The following is an 11,615-nucleotide window of genomic DNA, read 5'->3' on the forward strand; positions in this document are numbered from 1 at the left end:
GGCGCTATCCAGGCATACAATTTTAAGCCACATTCAAGCTCAGATGATAAAAACGAATACAAAATATTGGTCTCTGAATGGATGGATCGGAATGGAGAGGAGTAGGGAGCTTGTGACCAACCGACTGTAGCACCTACATCACTGCTTCAAGCTTTGTTCAACAGCATTTTTCTTTGTCTGCTCCTAATTCACAAGAATTTAAACAAAAATACTCAGAAATGCAATTTTAAGATGGATTTCCTTTATATATATGCCCTCCATCATCGGAAAAATTCCATCCGTACATGTTAAATTACGAGAAACACTTTTTTAAAAATTGGAGTGGGACTTTAAAAGTCGAGAGCCAAGCGGAAGATGAACATGGATTCAATGGCATTCCAATTAAAACATTAAACAAGGTCATTATTCAGTGTGGCGAGATCTGGGATCCATTGTGTCATGATTCAGTGCTTTGGTTTTGTCATGTTCTGTTTCCCCTGTCAGTCTCACCACATTCAGGTTAACCATCCACAGCTGTCTTCATTTAGTTAATCAACCTCAGTGTATTTAAGTCAGTGTTTCCCAACCCTGGTCCTTGGGGCACACTGTCCTGCATGATTTCCATGTTACCCTGCTTATGCACACCTGATTCACCTCATCATCGGGCTCAGCAGAAGCCTGACAATGACGGTCATCAAAGGCAGGTGTGTTTGAGCAAGGTTGGATCAAAAAAAGGCCGGACAGTGTGCCTTAAGGACCAGGGTTGGGAAACACTGATTTAAGTGTCTGGTTTTCAGTTTCTCATTGTCAGGTCATCTGCTCATTTACGTTCTGTTATGTCACTGGTTTGGTTTCTCCTGGTTTTGTCATGTTTTGAGTTTTTAAGTAAATCTTTGAGTTTCTGCCACCATGTCCAGTCTCCTGCATTTGGGTCCTCCACCACCATCCCTGACAGTAGTATCGAGCGTTTATACCTGGACCTGATCTTCCGTCTCTGACCCTCTGATTGCCTGCCGCCTGCCCTGAACCACGCCTGGACTCTGACTACTCTCTCTTTCTCCTCGGATGATCCCCTGCTCGTGTATGACCTCTGCCTGTCTGACCCTGCTTTAGCTTTGTGGACTTTTAGCTCCTATAATAAACCTGCTGCACGTGGAACCAGCTGTCTGCCTGTTCTGTGACAGAATACTTCGCCTGTGACACATTGGATGTTGTCCAAGAGGTCATTGACTGAAATGGGTAGACTACTCAAAAACTTGAGATGAACCTGTGAGGTGGCTTTGATGTTAACTAAGAACAACAAACTGTCAGATAAATGAGGAAATCTGGCAAAAATATGCAGGGCTACTCAAGAGGCTGATGGTGAAGGCAGATGATAGAAAATTAAAGGCTTTAGGAATCAGGAATCCAAGGCAGAATCATCATGAGGATTCTTTAAGACCCAGAAACCTGCAGTACCCATTTGGCTCAACCCCCTAACGCTTGGAGTCATTTTTCCTTTTATAATCAGTGATGCTGAGGAAAAAATTACATTTTTTTTTTTTACAAAAAACACAAAATAAAAATTAGAAAACCAGAGCTTATATAATTAAACTTTATTTTCTAATTCTTAATTTCAAACTTAAAGTTCCTCATCTTTCTTTCCATCCCTGCATTGACCTTGTCTTGATAAAATCTTGAGATGGTTTGTGTGTGTGAACATGTGATCATATTTTCTAAGAAGGGAAGGTGCGTGACTTCAGACGGACCAATCAGAGACAGTCTCTCCTCTTTAAAGTAGACAAAGACTCAAGCTTTTTGTCATTCTGCGCCAGAATCCAAACATGGTAACACCTGCTCGAGTTGTCTTCCTCCTGACATGTTTGCTTTCAAGGAACACTGGTGAGTCATGATATTTAATTTTTAAAACATACATTTTGTGAGAGAAAAGATATTGAAACCTAAGTTTTATATTTAATTTTTCTTTTCAGCAATGAGCCCTCCTCTGGAATCCTCTTCATCTGATCTTCGAGAAAGTGTTTTTATCTCAGCTCAAGTTGGAGGGATTGTAACTTTACCGTGTTTCTATGATGGAATTTTTTTACAATATATTTTATGGTACAAACATATTCTGGGACAAAAACCAAACCCTATCTGTCTTTACAGTAAATACAAAACAGAAGTATTGTATTACAATAATTATAAGAACAAATCACGCTTTACTTTGAAATCATCAGACCCCAGTAATAATTTGACAATTTCAAATCTGAAACTATCAGACTCAGCTACTTACTTCTGTATTGCTGGTTATCAAACATACATGAATTTCTCGGCAGTTCTTACAGTTGATGTTCAAGGATCAGGTTTAACCATCCAGACTTCAGTGGATCAGTCGTCCTCTGAGAACATCCATGCAGGAGACTCTGTGACTCTGAACTGTACAGTACACACTGGGAGCTGTGATGGAGAACACAGAGTTTACTGGTTCAAAGACTCTGAAGACTCTCATCCAGGACTCATTTACACTCATGGAGGCAGGAAGGATCAGTGTGAGAGAAAGAAGAACACACAAACACACAGTTGTGTCTATGAGCTGCACATGAAGAACCTGACTGAGTCTCATTCTGGGATCTACTACTGTGCTGTTGTCTCATGTGGACACATACTGTTTGGAAATGGGACCAAACTGAGCCTCACAGGTAAGTTTACCTTTATGGTCAAAACAATATTCAGATAAATTTAAAGTTGAATCCTTTTTTCTCTGCCAGACTCTGCAGCTCCAATGAACTCTGTGATTCTTCACACTTTGGTTGGATTATTGACCATCATGAGCGTCCTCGTTGTTTTTATGGTTTTTCTTCTGTGGAAGATCAACAAGAGAAACAACTGCACCTCCACAGGTACACAAGCTTCTTTCACTGTTCAATCAATGTGTTCTTCAAGTAAAACTTGTTTGTGTTTAATAACCAGAAGAAAGATCACCTGCTGCCCCCTTAAGAAGCTCAGAGGTGAGACTCTCTTCAGTTAACATTAAGGATGTAACGATTCTGTATGAATTGATAATAAAAAAACAATTCAAACTCGAACGTGCACAGATTATCTAAGGATTTTTGATCATTTAAAAATTATATATAATTGTTTATTTGTATTGACGCATACCTTTAATTCGTTGTGTTGAGAAAATAAAAAGGGAAAATGTCGAAAATGGTGTCTTTCAAACTGTGAGTTGAATCAAATTGTTGCTTGACTGAATCGTTACATCCCTAGTTTTCATGTTAATGTTGGATTTACACAAAGTTCACATCGTGATTCTTTTCTTGTAATTTGGTTTCAGGCTGAGAACAAAGACACAGAAAGTCTCCATTATGCTGCTATAAATGTGAAGAGGTCCAACAGATCAAGAAGTCAGAAGAACGGCTCCAACACAGACTGTGTTTATGCGAGTGTGAGACAACAGAACTGATCCTATTTCACAATAAGTTTTATTCTACAAAAATTTTGTACTTTTGGCATGCTTTTTATTAATACGCATCCTAATATTTGAAATGTAATCTTCAGAATTTGTATATTTTTGTGTTTTATCCTTTGCCCTTATAAAATCTAGAGACTCTTGTTCTCATATGAGAATGATGTGTGTGAAAATGACTGCATAGGTTTTTGTTTCTTATAAAGAGTAATACTGAACACAGTCTTTATGTTAATTCAGCAAAATTTGTTTTACAGTGTTCTGGTTTGTTTTTGACTGAATTCAGAATTTTTTTAATGAATAACAACATAATGAAAATTGTGTTTATTGTCATTCATTATTAGCAGAAGCCCTTGTATAAGGACTAATCCGCCTAACTTGTTGTCCATAGCGCTGTCGCATGAGGTGGCAGAGGACTGCCATGCATATAGCCACCACAAAGAGCAGCGCTGCCTCACACTTTGCATTAATGAAATGATACCTAGTTTCTTCGGTTATGGTTCAATGTTTTTTTTCAGGATTTAAACTTTTTTATGAGAAGCCCTTTCTGGCACCAAACCATTCTCCTGAATTTTATTCACTCACAGACATGCTTTACTGACTGAAAGATCTGCATCTCTGTAAGAAAATCTTTGCATTTCCCTTCACATCATGCCACCCCAAAGGTTGTCTCTGATGCCCAAATTGCTCTTTGCTGCACCCGATGCTGGAATCACAACAGGACCTCCCCAATCACAGCGGACTGTACAAGGATCCCATTAGTGCTGTTCAAGTGAAAGGTATGAGCTCCTTGGATGTCACTTGCATGCAGATGATGTATCTTGTGTGGCTATTCTACGGGCATCTTATGTGTTCTTATATGTCACACACACACCCAGTGCGTGCAGTATTTCCGCATGGTCAGTACAGAGCCAGTATGCGCAGCTGACTGGAGAGCTGCTTAAAGGATTCCGTATGACAGCATCACTCATATTAACCTTACAAGTTCATCTTCTTCCACTCATTCGGGACCGTGTCGCGGGGGCAGCAGTCTAAGCAAAGATGCCCAGCCTTCCCTCTCCACAGCCACTTCCTCCAGCTCCTCTGGGGGGACCCCAAGGTGTTCCCAGGCCAGCCGAGAGACATAATCTCTCCAGGGTGTTCTAGGTCTTCCCCGGGGCCTCCGCCCAGTGGGACATGCCCGGAACACCTCTCCAGGGAGGTGTCCAGGAGGCATCTGGACCAGATGCCCGAGCCACCTCAACTGGCTCCTCTGGATGTGAAGGAGAAGCGACTCTGCTCTCTTTGGGTGACCTCACACTGTCTCTGGGGTCCCACAAGCCAGCCAGGCCTGATAGCACTCTTTCTTCAGCTTGACGGCATTCTGTACTTCCGGTGTCCAGACAGGCCGCCACGACAGGCACTAGGGACCTTGCGGCCACAGCTCCAGAAAGCAGCATAGACAATGAAGGTGGAGAACATGGTCCACTCAGACTCAATGTCACCAACCTCCCTCGGTACCTGCTTACAAGTACTTCTTGATGCATTTTTCACACATATCAAAATCATATGCTCTTCTTAAGATGCAGTACCTCCTCTATACAACCCAACAACCCTGTAGTACAATGTACGTGACTCACCTTGTGTCAGCTGATGAGTTGGAATCTAGGTCTAATTTCTTAAGGGAATTGTCTTGATGCAGTATTCATAAAAGGAAAATGGTATGGAATGAAATATGACAATTGAATCTGTAACTATTATAACTTTCAGGGACACAGTTACATCTTTGTAGCATATTTATTGGAGTTTTTCTCAAATGCTAAAACATATTTCACAAATGTTTCCTCCAAGTTCCCTAATGTCTAAACACAACACCCTTTTCTAGAGCTACATAGACACAAACTCACCTTCCAATTTCAAAACTCAAACTTACACACCAAAAGAGCAACTCATAGCTTTCAAAACTGTAAACACTACACTCATGATTACACACTTTATCAAAACAATTGAAAACACAAAGCTCAATTTGTGAGAAGGTTCTTTGCTTCATAACTGCCAATGCATGTTTTTCAAAACTTTACAGTAACAGATCTTCTTACAGTAGGTCTCTGCAGAGGATTAGATATTTAGATTTGTTTTATAAGAATATAAATCTATAGAAAATACTGCATGTACACTGCTGTAATACGACTCAATGCAGAATCTGTGGCACACAACATTACTTTTGAAAACATGGAAGTATGAAGTTTTTTTATAGCCACACACACAAACACACACGCACATATCACGGTGCGGGCTGAAAAAGTTGAGGAGATGTTCAGTGTTGTAGGACCCGAGGACAGCATGCTGGTGGACAAGCCCCTCTGTTCCCATGGCCGCACAAAGAGTAATATTACCCCTCTTTTGCTAATGATGTTACGACCACTTTGCCTTCGTTTGTGCAGGTTGAAACCAGTCCCATCTAGAAAGAGGTACTCTTGAGGTCTAGCCATCGCATCAAACTGTAGTATCCTCTGTGAAAACATGAAAGTGCACAAGTGTGATGAACAACAGTCAATCAGGTATCACAGTATTGTTCAGAAGTAATGTAGCCCACTGAGAAACACAATATGTCCACTAACTGTTTTGTAAACATGGATGTATACTTACTTGCACATACTTGTAATGTAGATCTTTGTTTTGCTCAGAAGGAACCCTATATACGTGCTTCATCTGCATCCGTTGGCGCCGAAGAACTCTGTCTATTGTGGCCAACCTGACCTCATCAATGTTCTCAAAGTGGAAATCATCGGCAATGACTTTGCTTCTGATCTCCTGAAATGTGATGAGATGGTTCTCACGAATCATATCCGCAATGAAGGTTTCTTGTGCCACTGTAAATATGGCAGTCCTCCCACCTCTATGTGGCATTCTTTAAACTCTAAAGAAAAAAAGATTTGTGGTCAGTAGACTACTTTCACATGTTTGTAAATTGTATTGCGACAAAGAAAGCAAGAGTACAATACCTGCTATGTTGTCTGAATGCTCTGATAATGCTGGCCACGTGAACCTACTCAGGTTTGGAGGGACTCTTAGCCCAGCTTCAGCCATTGTCATGCCATGACTAATGACATGGTCAATGACTGTTGCTCGCATCTCATCCATTATGGTTGTCTTGCTCTCCATCCTGGACCTCCTCCTCTCCCTCCTGCACCTTCTCTTCTCCCTTGGTGGCCTCCTCCTCTTCCCCCTCTGACTTGAACTCCCTATCCTCGACGACCTCCTCCTCTTCCCCCTCTGACTTGAACTCCCTTTCCTCGATGGCCTGCTCCTCTTCTTCCATGGCCGGCTCATCTTCCTGCTCGGACTCAAATTCTTCTTCCCCTGACTCTGCCTTCATCCATTTTTAGAATCTTCAATAAACTGTGCACTCTGAACTTCCTTTTATACATGTGGTCACAGCATTACCAAAAGGGGTCTTCAATTTTGAGTCGTTGTGTGTAATGGATGACGTCAGGCGTGTTCATTGTGTTCAAGTCTTGCTGACTGTGGTAAGCATTTTGCATCACGTGAGCTTTCATTTGAGAAGAGTTCTCTTGGGTTTTGGCAAGAAAATAATGTGTTTAGATTTATGAGAACAAAGGATTGTGTTTTCTGAGTCGTGTCTTCATGGGAAATGTGTTCATGATAGTGGAAAATGAGAGTTAGATTTAGTAAATGTGTTTAGACGACTGGTCCCTTGGTTTACAGGGCTGACTTTTGTGTTTTAGCATTTGAGAAAAACTGTATTAAAACCAGTAGAGCTCCAATGCAGTTTTCTCAAACTGAGGTCTCATTTTTGAGACATACCATCTTCCACAAATCTAGATGTCTGACTAATGAGGGGATTGCAGCCACTCAAAAAACTCCAAAATCCATCAAAAAGAGACAACCCCTTGACCCCAAAAGCTATTCAGTAAGATGGATGTTTCAATGGACTTCTTACTGTAAACATTTCAATCTTCTGTCCTCGAGAGTTGAGGCTCCGTTTGGATCTCTGATTTACCGCCAATGACGATGGTCATGAACGCATCATGCTAACAGCGGAAGCTGAAAAATCATTCAGCTCTTTAAAATTATACTTGAAGGCTGCTCCACTGTTGACTTTGCCAGACTTCTCTTAGCCCTAAACAGGTCATTTCAAATCTATTGCTCCCTTACAGACCACTCATTGTCTCACCATTCTATCAAGCCTTACCCTGTGGCTGAGAGGATTTGTGGGTGTCTCTGTACTGATGCAACATTGGAGAAGGTGGTTCCAGAGACTTTGAACTCTATTCTAGTTTAGCTCCAGCTCAGTGGCATTGTGGTAGAGTGTCTGCCCTGCGATCGCATAGTTGTGAGTTCAAATCCAGGCCAAGTCATACCAAAGACTCAAAAAACAGGACCCAGTGCCTCTCTGCTTGACATTCAGCATTAAGGGGTTGGATTGGGTGTTAAACCACCAAATAGGTTCTGAAATATGTGTCTACAGCTCACCGCTCCCCCAGGGGATGGGTCAAAAATGGAGAACAGCTAATGGGGGGTTTAACTTTACAGTCTGTCTATCATGCTGTCAGAGCAGAAAGCATCTCATCTGCTGCTTCCTGGACATGTCAGTGTGAAGCGGTGTAACATTTTCAATGCAGCCCCTCACTTCCTGAGGACGACAATGGGGAGGCTAATTCTTGTAAACGTTCTGGTTGAGGTTTGTACCTCCTACTAACTCCTACGACTTTCAATTGACAACTACGTCTCATGATTCCTCCAAGAAGACATGGGTGGGGTTTGTCATTTGTTACAAGCATTCATTTATTTTTCTAAAAACACATCACCTTCTCCGCTCACTCTTGGTGGCGACACACCTGACAGCGTCTCTGGCACAGGGGTGTTCTCCGAGCTCTGGTCCCCAATCACACCAATATCCGGCAGTGCCTTTCTACTTTTCCGTTTTACAAATAAATCTTTGAAAAAACCCAGTCATCATTTGTCGTGTTCTTAACACCACATTTCCACCACCAGACACATATCTAAAACAATTTAAAGACAAACATGCAGGTTGTAACTTTCAAATAGAAAACAAGAAGTAAAGGAACAATCACAAAATCCCTGTCACATGTTCTTGACGCATCAAAATGAATATCATTTCACAGACATACACACCAGTTCAAAATTAGAGCATCGAAAGTAATAATTTGAAAAAAAAAATCTTTATGGAAACCCAATTATATCAGTTCAGGTCCATGGGGTTACTGGATCCTATCCATCTTCTATAGGGCAAGGGAGGGATCAAATCTGGATAGGGAATTATTCCACTTTCAATTTTCAGAAATATGTATTTATTCCTCAGAGTTTTCTCCAATCATTTCTGAATTAATGAGCAAAACTCACAACGATAAAAAATACAAAAACAATTAAAATATCTAACACACAAAACAAAATTACACATATCATTGAGTGTTTCTGTTTTAACAACAAAAAGTACAGTTAGAAATATTGTTGACTATTTGTAAAAAAGAAAAAAAAAGGGACAATTTAATTGTTTCAATGACTTAAAAGTTCAGTTCTGTTGTCTCACACTGGAATAAACACAGTCTATGTTGGAGTCGTTCTTCTGTCTTGACCTGTTGGACCTCTTCACATTTATTGCAGCGTAATGGAGACTTTCTGTGTCTTTGTTCTCAGCCTGAAACCAAATTGACAGAAAAGAACCACAGTTTGAACTCAGTGTAAATCAAAGATGAACATGATAACTGAAAAGAGTTCAGTCTCACCTCTGAGCTTCTTAAGGGGGCAGCGGGTGATATTTCCTCTGGTTATGAAACGGAAAAGTTTTACTTCAAGAACACACTTGTAGAACAGTGAAATAAGTTTATGTACCTGTGGAGGTGCAGTTGTTTCTCTTGTTGAGCTTCCACAGAAGAAAAAGCAGAAAAACAACAAGGAGGCTCATGATGGTCAATAATCCAACCAAAGTGTGTAAAATCACAGAGTTCAGAGGAACTGCATGTTTAGGGACCAGAAAAGAAACAGATTTAAATTTAGATGAATCTAAATATTATTTCATCAAAAAACTAGATTTTTCCAAGGTAAACTCACCTGTGAGGTTCAGTTTGGTCCCGTTTCCAAACAGTATGTGTCCACATGAGGCAACAGCACAGTAGTAGATCCCAGTGTGAGACTCATTCAGATTCTTCATGTGGAGATTGTAGACACAACTGTGAGTTTGTGTGTTCTTGTTTCTCTCACACTGATCATTCCTGCCTCCATGAGTGTAAATGAGTCCTGGATGAGAGTCTCCAGAGTCTCTGAACCAGTAAACTCTGTGTTCTCCATCACAGCTCCCAGTGTGTACTGTACAGTTCAGAGTCACAGAGTCTCCTGCATGGATGTTCTCAGAGGACGACTGATCCACTGAAGTCTGGATGGTTAAACCTGATCCTTTAACATCGACCGTAACAGCTGCTTTGAAATGTACTTCACTTCCATAGTTTGCTACACAGAAGTAAATAGCAGAGTCTGAATATCGTAGATCTAAAATTGTGAGGTGATGAGTTTGATTTTCTGTATTCAGTATAATGCGTGGATTCTCGTTGTATTCATGGTAGAAACGAGTTTCCTTCGTGTATCTAAAATATTTACAGACTAGCTCTGGTTTCTGTCTCAGAGTAAGTTTGTACCAGGACACCCATATTAGATCATTCGCTTCATAGAAACACGGTAAAAACACAGTTCCTCCTTTGTGAGCTGATATGAAATCAGTCTGTTGATTCACCAATGAGGATGACGTTAGAAGAGTCTTTTCAACTAAAGTGAAACAGAAAAAAAATGAACAACGTTTATTGCCAACATTTCTTTCAAAGTATGAAGAAAAGCTTCTAACATTTCTATCAAATGATGTAGAAGTAGAACTCACCTGAGAGCAAACCTGTCAGAAATAAGACAAACTCAGCAGATGTCTTCATGTTTGCGTTCTTGCACGAAATTGCAGACAGTTGGACTCCTTCTCCTCTTGAGCTGAGAAGAAATGGCATCTGATTGGCCAGATTTATGTCACAACCTCCCCACCTCTTATGACAGGAAGAAATGATCAAAGTGACTGAAGCTTAGAATAAAATAGTGAATTTAGTTCAAGAAATATTGGGATAAGGTGACAACTTTTATGTTTTTTCTTTTTTTCTTTTTCAATAAAAAATTAATTTGGGTTTTCAGTGGAGTTGGGACACAAATGGACAATTAATAAATTGAGGTTTTGCTATCACCAACAGGATCTTCCGCTTGCTCTTTGTGTCTGCCCCACAGATGTCTGCAGTTCTCGAGTCAAGTCAAAATCCCCTTTTCATGTCTGCTGCAGAGCTAAAATAATGAACTAGCATTCTATCGGAGCTTGAGCTACCATTCATTCGAGTTTGTCCAAAAGTGCTCAAGAGTTTTCTAAATGTAAATATATTAGTCTGTTCAGCAGACTTTTTTTTTATTTGCTACATTCTATCACGCCCTCCAGGATTTTGCGATGTTGCGATCACAAATATTAACGCAAAATTAAGCAAACCCTGCGACTTTTTGCACATCTTGCAACTTTTTATTTTCACCACAACTTTACTGCAACTTAGACCATTCTACTGTAACAGCAGTTATGGACGACATGACTTTTTCCCTTCTGACTTCTTCCCGGGTGTCGTGCTTTTTTTTCATCATCTCTCTTTAGTCTTCTGTCTTTTCTCTCTTCAAGACGCACATAAAAGGTCACTTCGGCATGTGTGTGTGTGCATGCAGCTAGGTGGTAGTGTGCCGAGGGCAATCACGCACGGGGCTGGGTGAAAGTGAGGCGAGGACAATCGCACACGCGGCGTGGTGGAAATGTGCTAAGGGCAATTCACGCACGCGCCTGGGTGGAAGTGATCCGAGGACAATTGCGCACACGGCGGGGGGAAGTGCACCGAGGGCAATCGCGCACACGGCTACGTGGAAGTTCTCTGAGGGCAAACGCGCACGTGGCATGGTGGAAATGTGCTAAGGGCAATTCACGCATGCGGCTGGGTGAAAGTGATCCGAGGACAATCGCGCATGCGGTGGGGGGAAGTGTGTCAAGGGCAATCGTGCACACAGCTGCGTGGAAGTGCGGCGAGGGCAATGGGGCACGCAACTGGGGGAAAGTGAGCCGAGGGCAATCGCGCACGTGACTGGGTAAAAGTCAGCCGAGGGCAATGGCGCA

General features: G+C 41.3%; 2 protein-coding genes across 2 annotated transcripts; one reads left to right on the forward strand and one right to left on the reverse strand.

The window, feature by feature from the left end:
- The first annotated feature begins 1,517 nt into the window (after positions 1 to 1,517).
- On the forward strand, positions 1,518 to 3,421 carry LOC112139502. The gene is made up of 5 exons (XM_024262319.2): positions 1,518 to 1,860; positions 1,950 to 2,657; positions 2,727 to 2,858; positions 2,929 to 2,966; positions 3,293 to 3,421. Exons 1-5 carry the CDS (start codon positions 1,803 to 1,805, stop codon positions 3,419 to 3,421), a joined length of 1,065 nt encoding a protein of 354 aa, XP_024118087.1. The 5' UTR covers positions 1,518 to 1,802.
- A 5,410-nt stretch (positions 3,422 to 8,831) lies between these two features.
- LOC112139503 lies at positions 8,832 to 11,324 on the reverse strand. Its single transcript, XM_024262320.2, has 5 exons — positions 10,317 to 11,324; positions 9,500 to 10,207; positions 9,281 to 9,403; positions 9,175 to 9,212; positions 8,832 to 9,086 (listed from the first exon to the last, which is right to left on the reverse strand). Exons 1-5 carry the CDS (start codon positions 10,432 to 10,434, stop codon positions 8,961 to 8,963), a joined length of 1,113 nt encoding a protein of 370 aa, XP_024118088.2. The 5' UTR covers positions 10,435 to 11,324; the 3' UTR covers positions 8,832 to 8,960.
- Positions 11,325 to 11,615: the final 291 nt, after the last annotated feature.

Source organism: Oryzias melastigma, unplaced genomic scaffold (assembly GCF_002922805.2).
Source record: "Oryzias melastigma strain HK-1 unplaced genomic scaffold, ASM292280v2 sc00231, whole genome shotgun sequence".
NCBI classification, from domain to species: Eukaryota; Metazoa; Chordata; class Actinopteri; order Beloniformes; family Adrianichthyidae; genus Oryzias; species Oryzias melastigma.